The sequence below is a fragment of the Chiloscyllium plagiosum genome, chromosome 4 (assembly GCF_004010195.1).
Source record: "Chiloscyllium plagiosum isolate BGI_BamShark_2017 chromosome 4, ASM401019v2, whole genome shotgun sequence".
Lineage (NCBI taxonomy): Eukaryota > Metazoa > Chordata > Chondrichthyes > Orectolobiformes > Hemiscylliidae > Chiloscyllium > Chiloscyllium plagiosum.
In genome coordinates, this window is record NC_057713.1 from 65,920,883 (window position 1) to 65,948,268 (window position 27,386).

Genomic DNA, 27,386 nt, shown 5'->3' on the forward strand with positions numbered 1-27,386 from the left:
TGGATGGGCAGATGGGGGTGGAGGGGCGGTGTTGGACGGGTTTGGGGGTAGTCGGGAGCTTGCATACGTTGTGCTGCTGTGTTGTCTCTTGAACGGGGAGCGGACTTAACAGAAAACTTCAAGTCCCAGTTGAAAGGCATTAAACATTATAACCGAATAATCAATTATCCGAATGAAATAGTGCCTGCCCATCTCATTCAGATAATCGAGATTCCTCTGTAAAAGCGACCTAAGGGGCAATGTTTTCACACATAGGTGGTGCATGTATGGAGTGAACTGCCAGAGGAAGTGCTGGAGACTGGTACAATGACAGCATTTCAAAGGAAGGATTTGGAGTGACATGGGCCAAGAGCTGGCAAATGGGACTAGATTAGGTTAGAATATCTGGTCTGCATGGATGAGTTGGACTGCAGGGTCTATTTCTGTGGCCTTTGCCCGAAACGTCAAATTTCCTGCTTCTTGAATGTTGCCTGACCTGTGCTTTTCCAGCACCACTTTAATTTTGAATCTAATTTCCAGCATCTGCAGCACCCACGTCTGCCTATTTCTGTGCTGTCCATCTCTATGACATGAATCAGACTAGTAGCTTTGTCACTTAGAACTTGACCAGCTAGTCAGTAGTGGTGCTGCCTAACCTCACAGGAAGAGGAATATTGAAATCCCCCACACAGAATAAATTCTGTGCCTGACCTACCAAGAGCTGCTCATTAGCTGAGTGGGTTGTTAGGAGGCAATCAACTGGAGATTTCCTTGCCCATGTTTAACCTGATACCATAAGATTCCAGAGGATCTGGAGTTCATCTTAAGAACTCCCAGGCAACCTGTTATCAACTGCAAACCACTGTGCCACTACCTCTGCTGAGCCTGTTCTGCTAATGACACAGAACATACACTTGGATGGTAATAGTGGTGTCGGTAACATTGCGTGGGCAGATGATTCTATGAGAATGACATTTCCACACTGTAGGGATTCTATTCTATTATATGTAAGGCTGTTACATAATCATCTATGGGACAGCTATCCCAATTTTGGCACAAAGCCCCCAGAACCAAAAGGCCCCTTCCAGCTCTGTGCTTCACTCTGGTTTTCTCTATTCTGCCCTGTTGTGAGGAGCGAAAGAAACGTTTATGAGTCCGAGGAAGAAAATATTTTCACACATTGAATAGAGCCTGTAAGTGAGAAGCATGACTTTGCATAAAGGTCTGTCAGTGGCAGATAGATGCAGATGGGAGTTGACAAATGTGGCACTGGAAAAGTAAAGCAGGTCAGGCAGCATCCAAGGAACAAGAGAGTCAACGTTTCAGGCATAAGCCCTTCATTAGCTGGGAGTGTGAGGAATTACATAGTCAGGTAGAGACACTTGTGAGTAGGTTATGTAAATTGATGTACTCGAGTACACTTAAGAAGGAATTAGAGTGATATACAAATCTGGATGTAGAAATGGTGCTATAGCACTCACCTTCCCTGCAATTAGGTAGATAAACCACTTCCTGTGCTGCATTCAGAAGCATTGCACTGTATTTCTTTTGCTTAACAAAAAAATCTATTTATTCCTGCCTTAAACACTACAAACAGTGTTGCCTTCCTGGACAAAACAGAACCAAATAATACATGCATAGAAATATCCATGCAGTGAGGTGCAGTCATTAATCGTTTTTGAACTTTTTCATTTCTTCCTGATTCTAATGCCTTCAAATGACATGGTGGGATGGTTCCTTCATATACTGAAGTTGGAAGTATGTTATGCAGGTTTTCATCATGCCCATTGCTGGGGGGTTGATAGGAATCCCAGAGGTAAGTTAATTAATTGATTGTATAAAAAAACTACTGATACATGTGATTAATATGTTCTCAGCTTCCTGCATGGTATTAAACATAACTGTGCCTGCCATAGAAATACTGTGGCTACAAGAGCAAGTCAGAGGTTGAGCCTTCTGTAGGAAATTTCTCAACTCCTGATTCCCCAAAGCCTGTCCACCATCTACAAGGCACAAGTGTGATGCAAAACTCTCCAATTTCCTACATAGGTGCAGCTCTAGCAGTAGAGACAAAGTCCAGCACCATCCAAGATGAAACAGCACTCTTGATCGGCAACTCATTACCAATACACAGAGGCAGCAGTGTGTACCATCTACAGGATGTGCTGCAGCAACTCCCCAAGACTTCTTTGATGGTACTTTTCCAACTTGTGATATCTATCAACTGGAAGGACAAGAACAGCAGATAGGTGAGGCCACTACCACCTGCAAGTTATCCTCAAAGCCACACATTCTCACTTGCTGTTCCTTCATTTCACTAGTTCAAAATTCTGTTTCTGATAGCGCTTTGAATAAACTCACATTACATGGATTAGACTGATTTAAATGATAGATCACCACAACAGATGAAGGGTAGTTAGGGATAAGAGTCGGCTTTGTCATTGATGCTCACTTCTGATAAGTGAATTAAAAAAATACAAAAATGGAAACAAGGCAAGAACATTGAATTAAGAGTCTATTTCATATTGTTACGATTCAACTTATGAAAATATTAGATAAGCCAGATATTTCTTTGGACCTGACTTGATGCACCATAACTGTTAAGTTTGTAATTTTCTGGGAACCAGGAATTATATGCAAGGGAAACACAGATAAACTTTGAACAGAAGCACTTTACTTTAGATGCTCAGACCTCCACAACTCAAGACTGAGACCCCAGCTGCACACCTTGTGAGTCACCTGACCAGCTCTCTTAAAGGGGTAGTACCACAACTACATACGTAATAGTAATTAATTTTTTTAAAATGATTTTGATTAGTAACAGCGATAAATGAAAAGTTTGATGCCTGAACATGATAAATGACAGGAGGGGTTAGGTAGAAGAACCAAAGGTAACAAACAAGGATTAAGTGGAGACATGGAAATAATCTTTACAATGTAGACTTGGAATGAAACAAAGAGAAGCAAAGAACGACTAATTAGGTACACTGAATAAGTTTGATAATTAGCAAAGTCTCATTTTCATCGAGTTACTTGAAGACTTTCTCTCTGTGAGGCCTAGCGAGCTATCTCATGCCATCATCCCAAATCCATTTCACTAATTAGGTACCATACCTTTGTAATGCCCCTGTCAACTGATGCTAGCCCCATTTGCCCATCATCATAGGTAAAGCAGTTGCCACTACCACGATATTCTGAGATCCCTGGCACCAGCTTTAAAAGGCCATTCTGCACCTAGTCAAGTGATGTCAGTCCAGAGCTGTTCTGTGAGTTGAGACAGAGGTCCACAGGAACAAATGGTGAGCTAGAATTGCCAGGTAGCCGCTCTGAGTTTCAAGTTGGAAATTTTTAGCATCTAGTTTCTCTCCAGTGAATGATGGAATGAGAGACTGCATAGATTAAGTAATAATGGAGGGTTCTATTAAGCAATAATTTATGTTAATTGTCTCTTGTTCACAAAGTGGACTCTCATTTCAATGTCAAGCACTTTTCAGTCTTGACATCGAGAAGGACCTTATTGGATATCTCCCTTGATTTTCCCAGATTTCTTGCTATAGCCCACATCATTCAGGGCCTGGGTAGATTATGTTCAATAATTCTAAAAAGCATAAACATAAACTCACTCCAGCAGACTTAACCCAGCTTAATCTTTATTTGATGTGGCTTTCAATTTGATAGACTTTTGAACGTACTCATACTCTGAAAGGCAGTTCCTTTTCATTCTGGGCTTGGCTGCTCAGGTCTATAATATATGCTTGGCAATTCTACATTCAAGTATATGTGTCACTGACAGTCCATATGATACAATCCAGCAGGCACACTTAGATACTCATTTGCTGTCTATTCCATAGTTGACCTTCTCTCTTTCCAGGGGTACTTGGCCCAACTTAGCTATTTCTCTCTCTAAAAGTAAAAACTAAACTCTTTGGCTAACTATTACAGATTAGATTCCACAGCCTCCAGTCAACTTTCTTTCCACTTGCTTGTGTTTTTAAAACCCAAGACATGCCAGATTTTGTTTAGAACATAACAACTTCATGGCTTTTTTGTTTTTTAAAAACACTCAAATGTGTCAAAAATTCAAACTTTTTTTTAGCTCACAAAGTCTCTTAGCTGGGTGAGGAATCCATACACTCAGGCACAATAATACAAATAGAAAATGAAAAACTATTTATTGACCTCATAAATTAAAATCAGAACTCTACATTTTATGCCTAATACAAGTTATATGGATTATAAATACTAACATGAATTAGTTGCACCATTTCCATGCTGTTGCTTCTGTATAATTAAAACATACACCATTATATCTTAGTTGTTCACTTAATTCAGCCTAATTAGTCTTTCTTATGACCTTGGACAATCTTCTCATGTCACACACCACCACAATCATCTTCTGGTTTCTACTCATCACTGCTATTTTGCTGTTTTGTAGTGTTCAGTGTTCTGTAGTCTTGTTGCAGTGTGTTTAGGTTTGGGGACTTCCTGTGTTAAACTGCTACTGATTAAATTCATGCTTAATCAATTTCTGGGGAGCTTCTTGATTTCTAATCACAGTTTTCTGTCACCTTTCTTGTGACTCCAACTTAACTGATAGGAAATAGGATGTTAGATACTGTGCCCCTTGCTCAAAGCTCCATTTTTCTTTCTTAGGATTTGCCTCTGACTGCTCTAGTCTATCATTTTTACCCCTCATAAAATAGTTAGAAAGTACAAGTATAAATAAATCTAAGCTTTGAAGAACTTTGCAGCTACTTCAAAGTTTTCTCCACAGTCTTTGACGGCGATGCCAACCCTGCCACCCCTTCCTCCAATGCATTATTTAAGGCCCCAGCACCTGGATCAATGTGTATCAGAATGGGGCAATACTGATTGTACCCCTGAAATTTCTAGTGTAAAATCCCAGAAGTGGCAGAAAAACTCCCAAAATTATTTTGCTCAATTTTGCTGATCTTTCTTAACCCAAACGAAAACTCCAGTTTCCTGTTTTGCAAATACTGGAAAGAATGGAAGTACAAGTTGGCTGTTGATATATTGTGGAGTTGTCTTTTGTGTTTGTGGAATGGTCCAAAGTTATACAGAGGGCAAATTTATAGAGAGTTCAGTATTGTAAATAAACTATACTTTAATGTAGCTTGTAGATAGTAAGTGAAAACATATTTATTTGTTTTGTTTACTGATTTTCTATGATGCTATCAATAAATGTATATTATTTGCTTACCAAAGGAGAATTAAACATTATGTATGTGCACTGCATTTTCACCAATCATGTCTTGCAAATTTTGAGGTTAACAGTTTTTACAATATTCGTACTCTTAAAGGATAAGTGTGGTATAGAAATGAAATTCATAGTTACATATATTAGTTACATGTAGCCTAATCCTCCCCAATAATATTTGTGGGCATTTCATTTAACATGTCCTTGTTAAAGTATTAAATTATTATTTAATTACAATTATTTATATTTTTATTCACAATTGATTTCAAGCAGAATTCATACAAACAAACCAAATATAAGACTAATGGACTTGCCAACATTAAGGGCATTTAAGTGGCCATTGGAAAAACATATGGATGATTATGGAATAGTGTAGGTTAGATGTGGTTTAGATTGGTTTCACAGGTTGGCGCAACATTGAGGGCTGAAGGGGCTGTAATGTTCTATGTTCATAACATACTTCTTTGCTCTGAAATAAATTGTTTTTAGGTTTGATTTAAAAGGAAGAAAAGTGAGTGTGCAGGGAGTCATCAGTAAAGGAACTGCACAGAATTGTACCTAAAAAATTGTTATAAAACCTCAGTCTTTTGTAATTATTTCAAAATAAATTGACAGGATTGTTATTTCAGTCCCATGTAGGTGTCAGATTACAGGAATTATTAATATTTATGGTTTATTATGTTGAAATGATCTTTAATACCTCTAAATAAAGAAAGATAAAAATACTGAGAAATTCATGTATGACACAGTATGCCAATGACAAGATGCTATTTATGATTCTACTTTTATAATATCACCATTTTAAATGTTAAGTAGATATATAATAAATTGAGAAAAAATGCTTTCCTCTCCAGTTTTTTTTTCTTTTCAAACTATTCACTATATATTGAAATCAAATCCCCTTGTTGGATCGAAGGTTAATATTATATTCAAGAAATCCCTCCTGTAAATAGTACCTGTGAATTTCAGTACTGCATGGTACACAAAAGAATGTTCACATACGTTTTGTTCACCACCTCCTGTTTGTATGTACGTAAGATGTGGATTTATCAGGTTACAATATAAGTGGTGTTCCTTCACTGGATTTATTTTCCTAAACATATATTGACAAATCAATATGAAGTAATTTTCTATTATATAAAGTGGTGATAGGCAAATCTGGAGGATATTAAAAGAAGTCATCGCCTGATCAATAATCCATTCAAGTTAACAGGAGAAAGCAGAACATAATTGACAACACAATTCCAATTCTCTTTAACATTTTAAAGTGTGCACATAAGCTAATTAATGAAGTGGAAGAACTCTGGATAAGACTACCACTTGCAGTTTGTCTCGATGGTCGCCATGTCTTGGAGGTGCTGGTGTTGGACTGGGATGGACAAAGTTAAAAATCACACAACACCATATTATAGTCCAATAGGTTTAGCCATCAAGGTTCTGAGAGAATAGCCAGGACCATATGTGAACACGAAAGTGTTCCATTCCCTCAATGTTCAAATTGTTTGCAAATACAGGGCAGGACTTGTATGCTTACTGATGATGTCCTGGGGAATGTTGCTGAACAAAGAAACCTTGGACAGCAGGTCCATAGTACCTTGAAGAATGCATTTGGTATCCTTGTCTTTATTGGTCAGTGTGTTTGGCTCAAAACATCCTTGGTTATCCGAACATCAATTATCTGAATTACAGATTATCCGAACAAGTTCTCAAGATCCCGTAAAAATGTTACATCAAAGATATGTTACCGGAACAGATGTGATGGTCGTGTCTTTTGTTTACAATGATTAAAAGTGAATTTGGATTACCTGCACTGAAAAACATGTGAAAACGTTACATCAAAAATGTTACTAATACTGTTGTGATGATCACATCTTTTGTTTATGGTTCTCTAGTTTGATCTCAGTCGGTCACTTTAAACAGTGTTAAAATAATTTTAACATGTAAAAATGACTGACATGCTGAAGGATTTAAAAGTATGGCAAAATCAATGGTGTTTTCATTCACTCCAAGATTTTGTTGGTACATGGCTTGCATGTTGGTAGCTGTAACAGTGAAGAGGACACCTGTGCAGATCAAAATGTAACCCCTGAAATCACCGAGAACTGCAGACAGCTGGGATTAGGAGACTTTGTAGAGGCTGAGATCAATGCTTGGGTAAACTGTGACAACGACATCGGAACAGAGACACTCAGCGATGATCAGATTATGAACATAGTCACAGAAGAACAGCGGCACTTATGGACACCATGGATGATAAGGAAAATCAGATATCGAGACCTCCTCCAGTTCCCATTAACAGAGCTATCGATGGTTTGCGACTTTTCATGGAATGGTATGAAGCACAAGATCAAATCAAAGCCATGAAGTTGATGCATCTGCGTCAAATGTTATCACTGGCAAAAACAAAGAAACACAAGCACCACAAGGAACAGCGACTAGATTTTTTTTTCAAAAACTAGTAACTGACCTTCACTACAATGAATTTTATTTACACAAAAAGTGATTTTAGTTGTAAAATAACATGAATTTTTAAGCAACATCCAGTGTCTGTACACATTGATTGAATGAAATAAAAACTCTGTAGACATGGTCTTTTACATAATTATGTTCGGCATGACTTCCTTTGTTTACGGTCAGATCAGTTATCTGAACAAAATACTCCCCACCCATCTCAGTTGGATAATCGAGGTTGTTGTGTATAGGAATTGGAAGGTCATGTTGCATCTTTACAGGGCATTGGTTAGGAGGCCACTTTTGAAATACTGCATTCAATTCTAGTCTCCCCAGTGTAGGAAATATGTGAAACTTGAAGGAGTTCAGAAAAGATTTACAAGAATGTTGCCAGAGTTGGAGGTTTTGAGCTGTAAGGAGAGGCTGAATAAGCTGGTTCTATTTTCCCTGGACCCTCAGAGACTGAAGAGTGACCTTAACTAAGTTTATAATATCATGAGAGGCATGGATAGGGTAAATAGCCAAGATCTTTTCCCTGGAGTGGGGAAGTCCAAAACTAGAGGGCATTGGTTTAAGGGGTGAGAGGGGAAGATTTAAAAGGGACATAAGTGGGAACTTTTTCACACAGGGTGATGCGTTATGGAATGAGCTGTCAGAGGAGGTGGTTGAGGCTGGCACAATTACAACAGTTTTGATTAGATTAGATTACTTTACAGTGTGGAAACAGGCCCTTCGGCCCAACAAGTCCACACCGACCCGCCGAAGCGCAAACCACCCATACCCCTACATTTACCCCTTACCTAACACTACGGACAATTTAGCATGGCCAATTCACCTGACCTGCACATCTTTTGGACTGTGGGAGGAAACCGGAGCACCCGGAGGAAACCCACGCAGACACGGGGAGAATGTGCAAACTCCACACAGTCAGTCGCCTGAGGCGGGAATTGAACCCGGGTCTCTGGCGCTGCGAGGCAGCAGTGCTAACCACTGTGCCACCGTGCCGCCCGTACAGTGGCACAGTGGCACAGTTAAAAGACATCTGGATGGGTATATGAATAGGAAGAGTTTAAAGAGATATGGGCCAAATGCTGGCAAATGGGACTGAATTAATTTAGGATATCTGGTTGGCAAGGACAAGTTGCACTGAAGAGTCTGTTTTCATGATGTCCATCTTGATGACTCTACCACAAAAGGACCCTGTTGGTGTGCAGAAGGTTTCCAGGAAACCGTCATCAATTGTTCAATCCCAGATACCTAAACTATTCACTCCACCTAAATATCTTCACGGATGGATACTGGGCAATAAGGGCTATCCACTAAAGACTCTGCTGCTTACACCAGCATGGAACCTCAATGCCAAGACAGAGGAAGCATACAACAGTATGAGACAACAAGGGTGACAATCAAGCAGAAAACTGGCATTTCTGAAAATATGGTTCAAATGCATAGATCATTCTGGAGGAACTCGCTAATATCGCTGCTCAGAAGTCTCCTGCACTGTAGTGGTGTCCTGTGCATTGCATCTAGTGCAGCAGAGAAGAGCTGAACTGGTGAGAGGTAATAATAATGAATGTGTCACCAGCTTTGATGAGGAGAATGAGGTAGTGCATCTGGACTTAGCAAGCAATGGCTGTGCATGTGAATGGATAGTGACCACAGCCATTGGTATGCATTCAAGCGAAACATGCAACTCCCTCATCCTCACATTGGACACTCCATCACTATGTTAGGCGACCCAGAATTAGACCACACCAAGTATATAGATCATTATCATAGCAATATATTCATGAACCACCCTTTCCATAATGACTTCTGCTCACAGGTCAGTGGGGTGCCAAGAAGCAACATGCTGTCTAAAGTATAGGTTTGAACAAATGTTGTGTTCCACAAAATAAATGAGTCACGTGCAACTTGCTGCATTTGCATGATGTGAAGGCAGGCTGCTGGTTACCCACTACTTACCTTTCCAAGATCAGGAGCTTCTCCAAGCAGCCATTCATGCATAACATTTCTGATTAATAAGGATCCCTGATGTCAGGCCACCCAGCAATTCATGACACACAGTAATCCTTCATCACTTCGCTTCTCACAGCTATCATATACATAGGGTGGACATCATAAATATCACCCACATTGGCAGACCTCACTTCATCAGTAAATCACTTCCAGCACTGAACCCATCTTCACATGACCATTCATGTTGCTCACTTCCTTCGGCTCCTCCAACCAAATCTTCCTCATCCTCAGAATACAGAACCTTTCTCTAATTTATTGCAAAGTAAGAAGATCACTACAAAATTAGTACTTGTGTAGCCAAAGGACCCACAAACGAATCCATATGCAGATTTTTGATGCAATTGGTATCTTACTTAATATTGTAACTTCTTGTGTCATAAATTATTTTTGGAAAGTTGCTGCACTGAAGATCTAAGTACTTTTTAAAAAAAGTAATTGAAAACCATCAAGCCACAACCACTTGAATATCAGTAAAATACTGCAGATGCTGGAATCTGAAACTAACACAGAGAAAACTAAAGAACCTCAACAGGCCTGGCAGCTGCAGAACTGACCAAGAGTCATATTGTACTCGAAAAATTAACTCTGCTTCTCTTTCCACAGATGTTGCCAAACCTGTTGAGTTTCTCCATGTTTATTGTGTTTGTTTCAAGACACAACCATTGATGAACATTCAAATTCAGGTATATTTAAATATTGGGAGAATTGCTTATAAACATACTTGGGAAAACTGGATAAGGCCAGAAAAGCAGTCTATGGATTACAATACTTGATGGACCCAAACCTATATCATGTGATGCCGCCAGCACACAAATGTCATAATATTTGCTAATTTAAATTATAATACCATTCAACTCAGTACGATGTGCACTGTTTGATGGCTGCAAGTCTCAGCAGGATCTCAAGTTTGTAACGCATTAGTCTGCCTAAAAGCTACTCTGTGCTAACTAAAGCCAATTAAGACTGCAGCAGTTGTTGGAACAGTTTGTTAAAGAGAATAAGTAAAAAGAATGAAACTGGTATAAGATGGCAGAGAGTAGGCTCCAAGATTCTCTGATGCAACACTTGAGGCTTTGTTCCTGGAAATGAATAGGAAAAGCAATGTCATCCTGGAGTAGGACAAATACTAAAAAGGCAGTGAGAACAGAAAAATGTTGCAACCAATACCTGGAGTCAAGTAGCAAGGGCCAGGATACAGTGGCACAAGAAATTTAATGATCTTACAGAAGTGATCAAGGTTAATGACTGCATCTTCAAATCCCACCTCCTTACAAATGAACCTCACACCTACTATCACCACTTCATTCAGCTATCTGTATTCAATATCAACCATGACTCAACTTCAATTCATACATTCTCATCCTCACCACTGGAAATGTCACATGTAGATTGCAGCCTGCATGCACATTCAGATTTGAACTATGACAGCCATATGAGGAAATACATTGCACCACACTCAGTAAAACACACGCCTATCTTAAAGGGCAAAGTAATGCACAACTACAGTCACCAACAGCTAATGAGTAAGGGATCTCAAGTTTGTAACGCATTAGTCTGCCTAAAAGCTCAAATGCATGTCCCCATTCCAATGGCTTTTACTCATTATATTTGCCACATATATATTATTGTATCTATAATTTGGAATAAGGTTAAAAAGTTTCTCCATTGTTACACTATCGTCCACTGTACATCTACCTGCAAAGCAGGGATACCTGAATTTTGGCCCAATAGAATCTAAAAAAAATCATCTATTCTTGAGAAATTGTTTCTTATAGATTTTAGGTTTCAGAAATGAGGCCTTACTTTTAACTGTCTGATCACTCATATCAATTAATAGCATTCTTATTACTGCACACTGATTTGGGTTTAATCAATAGAAAATAATCAAAAGTAGGACTTTAATTCAGTAATATTTTTGCATCAGCATTTACTTGTAATTTTGAAATGTGACATCCATCAATTAAATTTCACATTTTATTCTGTTAAACATTCAGATTTTAAAACTGATGTTGGATGCATAAAAGGAAAATACGTGTCTATGTTGGTTTTGATGGAGTAGATATGGAATGATTTGATTTTGAGAATCTTACTCTCTCCTTCATGGGCCTTACCTCAATCCCATGTATACTCCTCTGATACAAAAACAGAAAGTGCTGGAGAAACCCTGTAGGTCTGGCAGCATCTGTGGAGAGAAAAACAAGTGGACATTTTGATTCCAGTGATGCTTTGTCAGAACAGGGTCCTGCTCCTGCACTCTCTTGCAGTATTGGTTTCCTCATTGTTCCTGCTCAATTTATCAGCTGCTGTTGCTGCAGCTATTAAACCTCCATCCTCTGGAGTGCTTTCCTTAGCAAGTCTGCCTTGTCACCTCTGCCTGTTTTCCAAAACTTCTTAGAGCATTCTTTTTTTCCCTTTGTTTTTCCCTCTTGTTCATTTTTTATTTTATGTTCATTGGCTTGTAAAACATTCTGTTGTGTCTTTCTGTACATGAGCAGCACTATGAATATGTTATCTCACCCCACACAAGGGGTCAAATCTTCTGGCCTCTGCATCATTACAGACTAGAAATAGGATTGTGACATACATCAGGATCCTGTGGAAATCCTAACATGTGCTCTATCTGGGAATTGCCCAGGAAGTTTTATCTTCAACAGACCACCTGACCTGTCACCCCCACTAATGTCAAGTCAATTGTCCCCAATCACACACCCCCAACATGACAAAACTAACTTGCCAACTCAACTACACCAATCCAATTACCTTCTTGGCAACATAAGTACCCCCGTACTAACATGATCTGTCTAATCTCTAATCAAATCTTCCCAACAAGAAATCTTCAACTACCTATCCACCTCACCCATTTGCTCACTATCCACATCATCCGCTTATCCATTCAACAAATTCTCCCATTTACCTATTCAAAGACTAAATTTTCTATATGGCAGTCAGTGCCAAAAAAGGGCCTTCTGCGTTGATCATAGATCTTTGTATGGAGTCTTGTGCTAAGGGAGTTCTTCAGAATGCGGCATTAGAATTCAGATCTTTATAGATGTAAGCAGGTGAGTGTGCAGTTTTCTGACTGGTCAGTATTGGATCCAGTGATTTCAAAGCCAATTGGAAGATTTGAGTTGATTAAGTAACCAGCTTTACAGGTTAAACAGTGAGATGATAAACAAGAACTAAAATTTGTCAAAGGTGAAATCAGTCTGAACTGCTTGCTTATGCAAGTCTTTCATCTCTGATAATGATTACAACACCCCAAACAAACATTTATGGGCATATTGGTTGAATTAGGCAATAACCAAGACACTAATGTGTCCAGCTGCAGCCTCACAATAGCAAAAAGCATCCTCATGGGGTAAATCATTCAATCATTCCAGTCACTTCTTTATCCAACTCACGCATCTCCAATAAAAATTAAATATTTATTACTCCAATGTTATTATTACAGCATGTTAATTGTGCCCCAGATAGTTACTACCTATACTAATCAATGGTGAGGTTGCAGGTAGAATTTTATGTTGAGTTTGGAAATATTTTTCTGGTTCCATGAGAATTCTTAATTTTTTAAAAATATGTCTTTTTGGTGGCTGATGACTGATTAAGAATCCTGGGGAAAGCAGACCCCAGATCAAATAAATAATGGATAAGTATTTCAACCTCTTGGTGATTCACTAACTAGAGGTGATGTTTAAGGTCATCATCAAAAGAACACAATGGGAATTTCTTTCCACCAAGACGTATTAGGATGTGAAATTTCCCATCAAAAATGTTGTGGAAAATGAAATCTATGTCATAAGAGAAATTGATAATGATTTTTTTTTTAAACGTGAAAGGCCAAAGCAATGGAATAGAGTGAAGAGCTTTGTCAGGGAGAAAGCATACAATCAATGGACTGAATAGATTTTTATATTGTTAGTTTCTAAGATTTAATGTTGTTAAAGAATTGGAAATAGATAGATAAAGAGACATGAAAGGTAGACAGAAAGAATTACATTTATGTAGAGTGAGAGACTGGCAGAAGAAAGAAACGTCAAAGGAGACATAACCTGATATATAAGGGAAACAGAAACAGGAGGACAGCTACGACAATAGAAAACCAGTGAAGCACAAATACTTTACAGAGTGGAAGGCACCAAAAGGCATGATTCTTCAAAGAGGAAGAAAGAGATAGAAATCTATTTATATCTATTTTTGAGCAAAACCATGAGAAATCAAATATTGTATATTAAAAATAACAAAAATGCTTCAAATTGACTGGTTTGCTGATTTAATGAGTGAATACAACATGCAATATAATTTTCCTTGGCCAGATAATATTGATTTTGAAAACTACTGCTCTTGTCTGAAGAAAAAAACTTTGGAGATTTGATCCAATCTTCATTTTCAGTAATTGAGAAGATTAGTGTAGATCAGCCTGAATTTCTTTTGTGAGTGACACCATTGGCATCTGCCTCCTGTACCCAGATAAAATGATTCTATTTACTACCTTGCAGTCTTACTGTTAGGAATGAAGATGATGAACGAGCAAGAAGAATGTCTCAGGAAGCTAGAGGAGAAAGCCTGCCAAACTGTGAAGAAAGGTACATTATTCTTAACCAATTTCTTCTTGCACTGAAACTAGTCTTGTTGTTCTGTACTGTATATTATTGAAACATTATGAGGTGAAAAAAGCTGTATTTTGCATCACACAGCAAATATTTTATGATTGTGACTTTGATCCTGAAACTCTATGGTTTTATCCCTGAGACTGAATCTTCAACTGAACACAGTAGGTACAGTTTATTTTTGGTGCTGAGAGAAAATAAGTGGTAGCAGATCAACTTCCAATTACACACCACCAGATATTCCTCTCCATTAGTTTCAAGAAAAAGGTCTACCAAATGCTCCTGCAATGAGAACAGAAAACATTACAATTCATTCTCGGAGGGTCATGAGTCTTTGGAACTCTCTTCCTTAAAAGGCAGTGAAAGCAGAGTCTTTGAATCTTTCGAAGGTTATTGTGGATAGATTTTTGGTAAATAAGAGGGTTAAAGGTGATTGGGGTAGGCAGCATTGTGACATAATCAGATCAGCAAGATCATATCTTGCTGAATGGCAAAGCAGGTTCAAAGGGGTCAAATATTTTTCTACTAACACATAACTCATGTGTTAGTATTCAAGAAGAGAAAAACCAGACTGATCAGAATGTATGCCTCTTCATGCTTGCTTGGCCATTCAATAACACAATGGCTATTCCTCAACTTCAACTCAGATTCTTGTCTCTTCCAAATATGGCTGCACGCACTTGGAGTCTAAAAATTACTTATCCTAGCCTTGAGCATTCAATTCCGGAGCATTCACAACTCTAAGATAAAGAATACCAACCAATCATAACTCTTTTAATGAAAAATTTTCTACTCACGCCAGTCCAAAATAATCATCCCTTTAAACTAAATCAGTGTCCCCCACTCTAAATAAAACTGAAAGAACTGTAGATGCTATATCCAGAAATGAAAACAGAAATTGCTGGAAAAGCATAGCTGGTCTGACAGCATCAGTGGAGAGAAATCAGAGTTAACATTTCGGGTCATGGGACCATTCCTCAGAATATTCTGAGGCAATTTCTGTTTTTTCCCCCAATTCTAAAGTTGTCAGCTAAATAACATGATCTCTCAGCAGCAATCTTCTCAGAATGTCATAGATTTTGATGAAATCAACTCCCATTCTTCTTAGCTTTAAAAAGGACAGATCATGCAACTTATTTTCTCCTAATTGGATAACTCTCTCATTCCATAAATTTATCTAGTGAACCTTCAAAACATCTTTATGAAGGCAACTATATATTTCCTTCAGTATGGAGACCAATGCTGTACATCATACTGCAGGTATTGTCTCATCAAAGTTCTGAACAATTGCACCAAGCATTACTCATTTTTAACTCCCCTGCAATAAAGAACAGCATACCATTTGTCTTAGTTATTGTATCACCCTGTTTCTTGTACCTAGTCCCGCTGAACATCAACAGTTAAACGCTCCTCATTATTTTAAAAACACTTACCTTATACTGAAGTGAATAACCAAATATTTACCCAAGTTATACTTCGTTTGCCACATTCTCACCCTCTGTAAACATGTGCTTCTTCAAAGCTTATTTTCCAACCTAATCTTATACCATCAGCAAACATGGGTTCATTAGACTCAGTCCCTTCATTTAAGTTAGCACTGTACCTAAGGCCTCATCACCAATTCTTGTGGCACCTAACCAATAACAATATGTCAAATTGAAATTTAACCAATTATTCATAGTCTTTGTTTTCTGTCTTTTAACCAATCCTCTATTAAAGCTAATAAGTTTCTGAAGCAAAAGGTTGAGGGAATGCCAGCAATGAAGACGTCTTAAAAGGCTGTTGAAGCCATGAGTTTCGTAACCATATTAAGCAAAAAGTGAGCTTACATCTGTTTTATTGAACTCGTGAGAAACATTAACTGAAAAAGTCTGCAGTGAATGTACAACAATTTTCTGAAAAAAAGCCAGTAACGGTGGTGGCTGAACAGGAGGCTTTTGTGTGCAGATAGGAGTAATTCTGTATTGAGATCTGGTGTCTGTAAGGGTATTACTGGAATAAAAGGAATGAATCACTGTGATGTTTGTAGTGAGATTATTCCAATAGTTCTTGTCAGATATAACATGGTTTGCATTTTATTTTTGTGATAAACTTTTATATTCTTTTGTAAAAATTACATCGACAGCCTTTGTAAATACGTTCAGTGACTGACGTTCACAGTAAACAAAAAGAAGGTAAAACCTATGGTCTATCAAGCCAGATTTCACTCTGAGATCTGACTTGTCCAATAATGCCATCAGTTAGGATCATGACATAGGCTTTATTAAACGTAATTGTTTTTAAGACATGGTGAGAGAATACTTGTTTCTGAAGTGTTAGAGACTCAGGCTTCAATTCCACATGATTTGATATGACTATGCTATAGATCCTTTCACACATGCTCAGTAGCTACTGTATAAGTAAAGGTATATTAACCCTTCATTGTACAAACACTTACTTAATATTAGATTCCAGGATTTTCCTAATGTTTGATGTCAGGCCAACTGCGTTTTCACTCCTTCCTTTCCTGAACCGCAGTGTTACTTTTACTATCTCCTACTTCTTTGGGATCATTCAGAATTCATTGTACTTCAGAAGACCCCAACAATCCATTCATGATTTCTGTAGTTTTTAGAACTCTTGGATATGTGACATCAGGTTCAGTGGATTTGATGACTTTCAGCCAGTTAATGTCTCCATACTTTTACCTTACTAATATAAGTTTGTTTTAACCAGCACCTAATGAACCAGCATACTCAATAAACCAGTAAAAATTATATACTTCAAATACCAGACGTTAACTGTATTATCGCAAAGTCCAAGTACAGTAGTTAGTTGAGGGTGCAAGTGAGCTTTATTTAAGCGAAGTTGGGTTGCATTATTATTTAAGCGATTTTATGCTGTAAATAAAGTATACCAATGATTCTTATACCCCCTGCAGTATGTTTCTATTACTTAATGTGTGTTTTTACATTGATTATATGGATCTCTAGATTACCAAAATATTTGATCAACCAGCACATTCCTAGTTCCATAGGTGCCGGTTAATAAAAAGTTTGCTGAATTCTGCATTCCAAACAGGGAAGGCAATGGCCTCGTGATATTACCACTGGGCAATTAATCCAGAGACCTAGATAATGTGCAGAGGACCTGGGTTTGAATCTCACCATGGCAGATGGTGGCATCTGAATTCAGAAAGAAGAAAAATCTGGAATTAAGAGTCTAATGGTGACCACAAAGCCATTGTTGATTGTTGGAAACTCCACCTGGTTCACTGGGCAATTAAGGATAGGCAATAAATTCTGCCTAGCCAGCAATGCCCTCTTCCCTCAATACACCCTGATTCCTCGCAACTTTCTATTCCTTTTAAAGTTCTTGTTTGTGTGTCTGTATTTCCATTTCTACAACAGAGAACCCAAACAATGAACATTTTTATTTTCCCCTGTTCTGAAGTCAACATAAATAACATAGATAAAATTAGGTACAGTAATGAAAGACAAATTGACTTAACATTAATTCATTCATCCAGAAAGGATCTGCTGCATATGTATCCTTGAAGTAATAAGTTTGTAATTGATTTCAGTGTTCTTGCTGCCATTATTCTGCCCATATGTTTATTTGTCCAAAATTTTCATTTGGTTGAAAGTCATCCTAACGGAAAGTTCTACATTTATTTTCTTACAAATTTTAATCAAGGATGTCACAGGTTTAATTTTTAATTGAAATACACTATCATATATAATAATATAAATACCATATTTGGTAGCAGGGTATTTTGGGATCTCAGTGGTTTGTCATCTTTGCCCTTTTGTGAGTCATCACAGGCCCAGGTAAAGTTCTATGTTCGGGACTCTGTGTCATGGCCAATGGAACTATCAAATTTTCAGTGGGAATGGCAGAGAGCTGGAACCTGAAAAAGGTCTTGTGTTTCTGAAAAAAAGATTTTATTGAAGTTTAATGTCTTCATTAGGGCAATTTGCAAGAATACAAATTCAAGGTGAAAACCACATTTATTCTTCATGTGGGAAAAAAACTGATAGATTGGCAAATGTTCGATAGAGGCATTCCACTGGGAAATGTTCAGTGCAGCAGTAGTCCAGTGCTGTACTATCAAACAACTACATGTATTTCTTTTACAAAGACATGAGGAAGATAGTGGAAACCACATTATTTATTCCTTTCTCTTGTCATATTGCTTATAGCTTAATGAAGTTGAAAACTGGAGGTTCTCATGAGCAACTAATGAGGAAAGTGCTGGATGATGAGGCATGAACAAAATTATCAAGAACCTGCCTGTGGCAGCCCATTGTTGCAGCACGCATTTCTTGACATCAGGACCAAATGTGTGTCCTGTACCAGCACCTGTCTGAACGCAGACCAGAAGAGCTAGTTTTTTAGAGGCAAACCCTACTTAGTTATCTCTGAGCTTATCATTGTTTTAAGAAAATAGTGATGGGGGTGAAAGGATTCTTGATGCGGGTGGCTCAGTTGCAGGGCTGGCTACTCTGGAGCTGCAGCAAATCCCAACGGCAGGTGCATGTTGCTGAGGCAGAACATTAGGATGCCTCAATGTGGATATGTCCTCAGAGAAACTAGGCATGCAGGGATACATGGTGACTGTGCTGTCCCCATGCACCCACCTCCTTTTTCTTACTTGGAGATAGATGTCAGGATTGGGTGGTGCTGTTAATAATGCCTTGATGCAATTCTAAATTGATCAGGTTTTACTGCATTTGGAGATAAACTGCTGCATTATCTGCCATAAATGTGAATGCCATGCAGATATCTGTGAAAATCCTAACTTCTGAACTAATAATGTAGTAAATATCATTGAATGCCAACTAAAGATGGTCAAGCCTAGGCGTTGCCAAACAGATGTCCTGCATTGAGATGACTACCAGTCAAAAACCACAAACATCATCTTTTGCGGTAAGCATGGAGCCAGTTAGTAAAGCGTTTACTCCAATTCCAATTTAAATTACTCTTCTTGATACCAAATAATAAAATGTTGTCTTAATGTTTAATATAGTCTTTCTTAGGCAAGAAATAATTTCTTTTATCCATGTTTAGACAACAGTGTAATGAATTCAGGTGATACGTTTCCAAGACAGAACCCAAAATGAACATCATTAGGCAGATTATTCATAATTTAGGACCAAAGTTTCCATTTTCATTGATGGTGATTTGTGAAGTGAGATTCAATTTTCTAGCATTGACACCAGGTTTGAAGCCCAGCTCCACATTTCTTCAGGCAGTATCAGTCAGGAACTGGCCCTCACACTGTGGTACACAAACACTATCATTGACAACATGGCTCAGAAAGCAAGCACTCTCCCTGTTTTGCAGAAGCTGTGGAAGAGCCAGCTGTCCTTAATGCTGACTGCCTCAAGCGGCCAGGTCACCAGAATTTTTTGCAAGGTGAAAATTCTCAATCAGACAGAAAAGACCATGGCCCCATGAGGATGGGGAGGCCTCAATGGCCAACTGACCCATAATATTCATTATTCTGTTCTGTGTTGCTCCCCCAAAGACCAAAGTGATATCATACTTAATCTGCAAAAGATTTTTCTTCCTTTTAAATACCTAATTCCCTCTCTTCTCTTATGCAGGCAATGGTGGCATCCAGCAAACCTCTGCCAGAAACAGGTCAGCACCCAGGGACCTCTGCTTTCCCTTTACCTCTGAGGAGGAAGCCACTGAACACTTAGAAGATATCCCAGCAAGGCTTTCACCTGGACCCTCCACCACTCAGAAGCTTTCTCACCTTAGTGAGTTATGTAGCTAGATTAGACTCAGGAGCACACATTCACATGCCTCTGCAGCTGGGCAATGAAGAAATACTCTAGGTCTCTGGCACTCAGAGAACTGCTGAGCCCTAAGTAAATGACAATCCCACAGTCTCAATCATGAATGACTTATAAAAGTGTATAGACTCAGGAACAGTAACAGGTTCGATGGAGGTACTGTGTCGACTGGATTAAAGAATGGAGCAGTCCATCAACTTTGTGGCTGTTGCATGCATGCATCTGACTGACTCCATGGACAGGTTGGCGACCACCATGGAGACCCAGGTCCAGTACCTACTGGATATGCACACAGAGAACACTCCATTGCTTTAGTCATAAATGCTCGCCATAAGTGGCAAGGCAAAAGAGGGAAACAAAGGAAATTGGCCTATCTGCAGGTGGCTGTTTCTTGAACAGACACAGAGTGATGCTAGCAGGTAGGAGGAACAACACAAAGAACGCCTGCACAGACTTCTTCTCGGACACTGCAGAGGTGCCTGGTTTCTCCGCTGCCCCTCTAACCATAAATCTTTCAAAAGCTGTAACTGAAGGGGCTGAGCCTGCAGCAGGGCAGGACACTTTCATAAGCCTTGGCCCTGTAGGCCCAAATCTCCCAGGAGATGACAAAATCTTTCAGATGGAAAAGGCCTATTGGAGAACAGGTTCCTTCCCCTCTAGCTGCAGTCAGGATTGCACTTTAACGTAGTAGGAGAGAGAAGAAGAAAATAAAACTTATTGAGGGCACATCATGACACGGCTGATATTAAAAATAACTATTTTTGTAAATATATTTTTGTTTAAACTCTTAAAATGTCTCTTAAAAGGTCTGATGTAATTTTTGCGGGTGGACCTTGTTAAGTTGCACCAATGTGAGAAGCAGTCCCATTAGATATCCCAAAGATGAAAGAAGTTGTAATCACAGGCAATGCTCATCTCTCAGAAGAAACTAACTCTTTCACTGCAGATACCCTTAGATGTCAGGGATCCTTGAACTGGGATGTTCAGGATAATAGCCAAAATGTTAATCTAGACAGTATTGAAGCTAAAGCAATGTGGGTGAACTTTATTTCTAAATTTGGAAATTCAAGATGTGAGTTACTCAGTGCCGAGTTCATAGCCTCTGACCTGTTCTTGTAGCCACTGTTTATATGACTGTTCCAGTTCAGTTTCTGATCAGTGGTAGTACCTATGTTCTTGATTGTTGGGATTCAGGGATGATAATACCAATGAATATCATGGGGCAATGTTGGATTCTCTCTCTTGTTAGAGATGATCATTGCCTAGTACGTACATGATGTAACTGTTACTTGCCACTTGTCAGTCCAAGTCTCAATATTGTCCATGTCTAGCTGCATTTAGATATGGGCTGTTTCAGTATCTAAGAAATCTTGACTGGTGCTGAAAATTGTACTGTCATTGGTGAACATCCCCACTTCTGACTTTATGTTGGAGTGAAGATCATTGATGAATCAGCGAAAGATGATTGGACCTAAGACCCTTCTGCAGAGATGTCCTAGACCTGAGATGACTCACCTCCAACCACCACATCAACTTCCTTTGTGCAAATTATGATTCCAACCAGTGGAGAGTTTTTCCCTATTCCCACTGACTCCAGTTTTGCCACCATTTCGCCTTGATATCACATTCAATCAAATGTAGTCTTAATGTCAAGGACAGTAGCTCTCACCTCACCTGTGGAATTCAGCTCTTCTGTCCATTTTTGGACCAAGGTTGTAATGAAGTCAGGAATTGAGTGGCCCTGGCAGAACCCAAACTGGGCACCAGTGAGCAAGTGTTGCTTTATAGCACTGTTGACGACACCTTACATCAGCTTACTGATGATCGAGAGTAGAATGATGGGGCAGTAATTGGCTGGGTTGGATTTGTACTGCTTTTTCTGCACAAGATATACCCAATTTTTCACATTGTCAGTAGATGCTAGTGTTGTAACTGTACTAGAAGAGTTTGGCTAGGGGCATGGAGGTTCTGGAGCACAAGTCTTCCGGAGCATTGCTGGAATGTTGTCAGGATCCATAACCTTTGCAATATCTATGCCTCCAACTCTATCTTGATATAACGTGAAGTGAATCAAATTGACTGAAGACTGATAGCTGTGAAGATGTGGACATCTGGAGGAGGCTGGGATGGATCATCCACTTGGTACGTTTGGCTATAGATTGATGTGAATGCTTCATCCTTACCTTTTATACTGATCTGTTGGGTTTCCCCATTATTGAGGATAGGGATGTTTCTGAAACATCCTCCTGCAGTGAATTGTTTAATTGCCCACCACAATTCATGATTAGGTATAGCAAGAATGCAAAACTTAAATCTGATCTGTTTGTCGTGGAATCATTTAGTTCTGTCTGACACTTGCTACTTATACTGTTTTGCTCACAAGTAGTCCTGTTTGGTAGCTTCACCAGGTTGACATGTTATTTCTAGGTATGCCTGGTTCTGCTTCTGGCATGTCCTTCTGCACTCTTCATTGAATTAGGGTTCATCCCCTAGCTTAATGATAATGGTAGAGAAGGGGAGTATCCCAGGCCGTGTAACAATTCCTCTGCTGTTCTTGGCCCACCGCACCTTATGGATGTCCAATCTTGAGTTGCTAAATCTGTTTGAAATTTATCCTGTTTAGCACATTCATAGTGCTATACAACATGCCAATGTAAGGTATTCTCAATGTGAAGACTTCGTATCCAGAAGGATCGTACCTGATGAAGGAGCGGCACTCCGAAAGCTAGTCCTTCCAAATAAACCTGTTGGACTATAACCTGGTATTGTGTGATTTTTAACTTTGTCCACCCCAGTCCAAAGCCAGCACCCCAAGTCACAGCAATACAAACAGAGATATTTACAAATTAAATAAGTGGGCAAAAAGTTGTCAAATTGAGTATAACATAAGAAAATCTGAAAATTGTTTCTTCTGGATGGATAGAGTATTATTTAAATGGAGAAAAAACAGCAGAAAGCTAAAATACAAAGGGACTTGAGGGTACTTGTACATGAAGCACAGAAAGATAGCACACAGGTGCAACATGTAATCAGGAAGGTTAATGGAATGTTGGTCCTTATTTCAAAAGAGTTAGCATTTAAGAGTAGGGAAGTCTTACTGCAAATGTACATGGTGCTGGTGAGATCATATCTGGAGGACTGTGAGCAGTTATGATCCCCTTATTTAAGAAGAGATTAAGCAGGTTGCGACTCTGCTCATTGAAATTTAGCAGAATGAGAGAGGATCTCTTAAAACATACTGCATTCTTAAGGAATTTAGAAAGGTAAATGTTGACAAGATGGTTCTCTTCATGAGTGAGTTTATGACTAGAGGCCATAGTCTCAGAATATCGGGGTGCCTTTCTTCTCTCAGAGAATTGAGAGACTTTGGAATTTGTTGACACAGATAGTTGTGGGGACAGAGTCCCTGTATATATATAATGAGATAGATGATTTTTGATCAGTTGGGGAATCAAGGATTATTGGGTTAGGACAAGAAAGTGGACATGAGGAGTGTCGAATCAGCCATGATCCTGTTGAATTGCAGAGCAGAGTCAAGGGACTGAATGGCCTACTCCTGTTCCTGTTTCTTTTGGTTAAATGGAGACGTGATGTCCAGAGTATTCTTTAAGGACTCCTAGGAGAACCATTCCGCCAACTATGTATCACTGTGCTGCCACCTTTGCTGTGTCTATCCTGTGGTAAAACAAGCCCAGGGATAGTGATGGTGTTGCATGGAACCTTGTGGGTAAGCTATGTTTCTATGGGTATAACTACATCAGGCTGTAGATTGACTTGTTTGTGAGACAGTTCTCCCAATTATGGCACTAACCCACAGATATTAGTCAGGATGGCTTGGCAGGATGGACAGATCTTTGTCATTCCCAGAGCCTTAGTCAACGCTCGATAGTTCATCTGCTGTCATTCTTTTTTTCCTTTCTAGTGTTTAATACCACTGCATAGTCTTGTTAGGGTATTTCAGATGCCTGCAATATTGAGGGAATTGAACACTGCCAGTAAGCCAAATGATCACTCCAATGACCCAAACTTTCACATGTATCGCTCAAAATAAAGGTAGCCTGCGAAACACAGATTGCATTCTATCATGCTTACAGCTCACTGTGTACGTTTGACGGCTACGAAGTATTAGGCGAAAGTGAGATCAGAGTCAAGATTAGAGTGGTGCTGTAAAAGCACAGCAGGTCAGGCAGCATCGAAGGAGCAGGAAAATTGATATTTTGGGCAAGAGCCCTTCATCAGGAATATGGCTGGGAGCCTCCGGGGTAGAGAGATAAATGGGTCTTGTGTGGAGCTGGGGAGAAGGTAGCTAGGAGTGCAATAGGTGGATAGAGGTGGGGAAAAAGGTGATAGGTCAGAGAGGAGGGTGGAGCGGATAATTGGGAAGGAAGATTGGCAGGTGGGAAAGGCCGTAAGGATGGTGCTGAGCTGGCAGGTTGGAACTGCGGTAAGGTGGGAGGATGGGAAATGAGGAAACTGGTGAAGTCCACATTGATGCCCTGGGATTGAAGTGTTCCAAGGCAGAAGATAAGGCGTTCTTCCTCGGGCGGCGAGGGAGTGGCAATGAAGGAAGCCCAGGGCCTGCATGTCCTCGGCAGAGTGGGAGGGGGAGTTGAAATGTTCGGCCACTGGGCGGTAAGGTTGGTTGGTGCGGGAGTCCTGGAGGTGTTCCCTAAAGCACTCTGCGAGAAGGCGTCCACTCTCCTTCAACCATGTGGGAGGGGAAATTACAGTCTTTAAAGAAGGAGGACATCTGGTGTGTTCTGTGGTGGAACTTGTCCTCCTGAGAGCAGATAAGGTGGAGGCGGAGGAATTGGGAATATGGGATAGCATCTTTGCAGAAGGTAGGGTGAGAAGAGGTGTAATCCAGGTAGCTGTTGTAGTCGGTGAGTTTGTAAAAAATGTCAGTATTGAGTCGGTCATCATTGATGGAGATGGAGAGGTCCAGGAAGCGGAGGGAGGTGCCAGAGATGGTCCAGGTGAATTTAAGGTTAGGGGTGGAATGTGTTGGGTGAACTTGATGAACTGCTCAACCTCCTCGCGGAAGCAAGAGGTGGCGCCGATGTAGCCATCAATGCAGTGGAGGGAGAGGTGGGGAGTGGTGTCAGTGTAACTACGGAAGATGGACTGTTCTACAACAAATGAAGTATTGTCTTCCAGTCTTAGCCATGGAATGTATTTTTGAAATGCAAAGCTCAGGTGACATTTTAAGTGTGCTTCTCTGGTTACATTTGCTTTGATGACATGGTAAGGCGGCATTGTGATGGTCATGATTCCTTGAGGCCATTATTCTTAATACGCATTATTGGATAATAAAAGACCTGCTCATGAAGTGAAGCCAGATAGTTGGCAATACTGAATACTGAGGCAAGGCCTCAAATTCCACTCCACACCTGAAGAAAACATCAATAACTCTCTTCACCCACTTTGCTTTTGGTATCAGCCATTTTATGTAGTTATTGCATATTTGACTTCTGATATATGGTAAGGTTTCAACTAGATGTTTTTGTGAATGAATTGCAGGCTCCCTCTGAGACACAAGATCACTGCCCCCCCACCCCCCCCAATCCATCATGTTCCCTTTTGTGTTCTTGATCCTGTGGCCGTGACGTTCTTTCTGCCTTGTCCCCTTTCTCTTGAATAATGGAATCCCTACAATGTGGAAACAGGCCATTTGGCCCAACAAGTCCACACTGACTATCCAAAGAGCATCCCACCCAGATTCATCTCCCCCACCCCACCCCCATCCCTGTCACCCTGCATTTCCAATAGCTAATCCACCCAACCTACACATCCACAGACAGTAAGGGGCAATTTAGCGTGTCCAATCCACCTAACCTGCGCATCTTTGAATTGTGGGAGAATGTGCAAACTCCATACAGACAGTTGCCCGAGGCTAGAATTGAACCCGGGTCTGTGGTGCTGAGGGGCAGCAGTGCTAACCACTGAACTGCTGTGCCATCCCTTTATACAACCCCTTTATACAATTATTAATGCCTCTACTTTACCCCCAAAGCCCATGTTTTGCAAGTTCCTATGCCCTAGCCGGCACTACGCCCTACCCATGTGGTGGCCAAAGTGAATGTCGTCTGTGTGAATGCATCCCAATAACCCCGATAGCTTCCAGACCCCTCCTACAGTGAGATTTCACCTTTCTATCTAGAATTGCATCCTTTCATTGTAATCATTTCCTCATGTCTCAATGTAATGAACCCAGGTTAAAAGGACCTATTTTGCACAAAACTCTGTGAGTCTTCACATTACCCTGACTAAGGTACCTGTAAATGCCTGACTGGTGACAATTGGTCTGGAGGACTATCCATGATCAACCCCTTGGATTGCAAAAACACAAAACTCTAGACTCTGGTAGAGTTAAATATCCGCTGGATCCTGGCCAACCATCCAGACTGGAAATGGAGGAGTCTCTTGATTGACTGTACTCCCCTTTCCCCCTCTAAAAACTTCTTCCATTAGACTTTCAGATCCATTTGTTTGAAACACATGCAGTATGTTTATCATGTGAGGTGCTGTCACATGCAGCATTGATGTTATACAGTGACATGTTCAAGAATAAACATGATGTAATGACGATGGTAATTGCCCCTGCCAATGTGAATAGATGAGACTTGCGATCTTTACCATAGCCAATGGACTTAGCTATTTCTTAATATCACATGGTCTGAACATAATTTGCTGAAAACTAACTTCTGTGATATTGGGTATGCCAAGACAGCCCATGAAATACCAACCTGGTCCTTCTATTTAACAATGGTTTTGAGTTCATCTGTACTTTCTATTTGTTTGCTGCAGTCAGCCATCATTAGGATGGGAAATTTTATGGAGAATTTTCCTCCAGTTGGTTGTTTAATTTTCCACCACCATTAATTACTGGACATGGCAGGACTGCAGAACTTTTATCTGATCCATTGGTTCTAGAGTATTATTGTTCAGTCTATATCCTGTGGCTTCTAGGCATAGCATACATAATCCTTACTGATTGGCACTGCATTTTTAGATTTGCCACATGTTGCCCGTATCATTCTCTTGTAAACTCTTTTTTGAACCTTGGTTGAGCCCCTGCCTTGATGATAATGATGTAGGGATATGCCAGGCCATGAGGTTAAGATGTTGGTTGAATATAATTCTTTTGTTGTTGATGGTTCACAATGTCTCATCGATGTACAGTTTTGAACTGGTAGACCTGCTCCAAAGCTATCAACGTGAACGAGTTGGTAATGTTGATTGAGGTGTCCTCAGTGTAAAGACAAGACATCATCTGTACAAGGACCGTGTGATAGTTACTCCTTCTGATAGTGTCAGGGACAATTGCAT

General features: G+C 39.7%; 1 protein-coding gene across 3 annotated transcripts in view; it reads left to right on the forward strand.

Annotated features, from left to right (window-relative positions):
• Positions 1 to 22,775, forward strand: part of LOC122549096 (regulator of G-protein signaling 20-like) — a 242,919-nt gene extending 220,144 nt beyond the window's left edge. For 2 of the 3 annotated variants that reach the window (XM_043688330.1, XM_043688331.1), the window contains exons 3-4: positions 14,164 to 14,250; positions 19,863 to 22,775. In XM_043688330.1, coding sequence (XP_043544265.1) covers positions 14,164 to 14,250; positions 19,863 to 19,938 — 163 coding nt within the window. In that variant the 3' untranslated portion in view covers positions 19,939 to 22,775. The remainder of the gene's footprint in view (positions 1 to 14,163; positions 14,251 to 19,862) is intronic. The other variant, XM_043688332.1, reaches the window with a different exon arrangement.
• Positions 22,776 to 27,386: the final 4,611 nt, after the last annotated feature.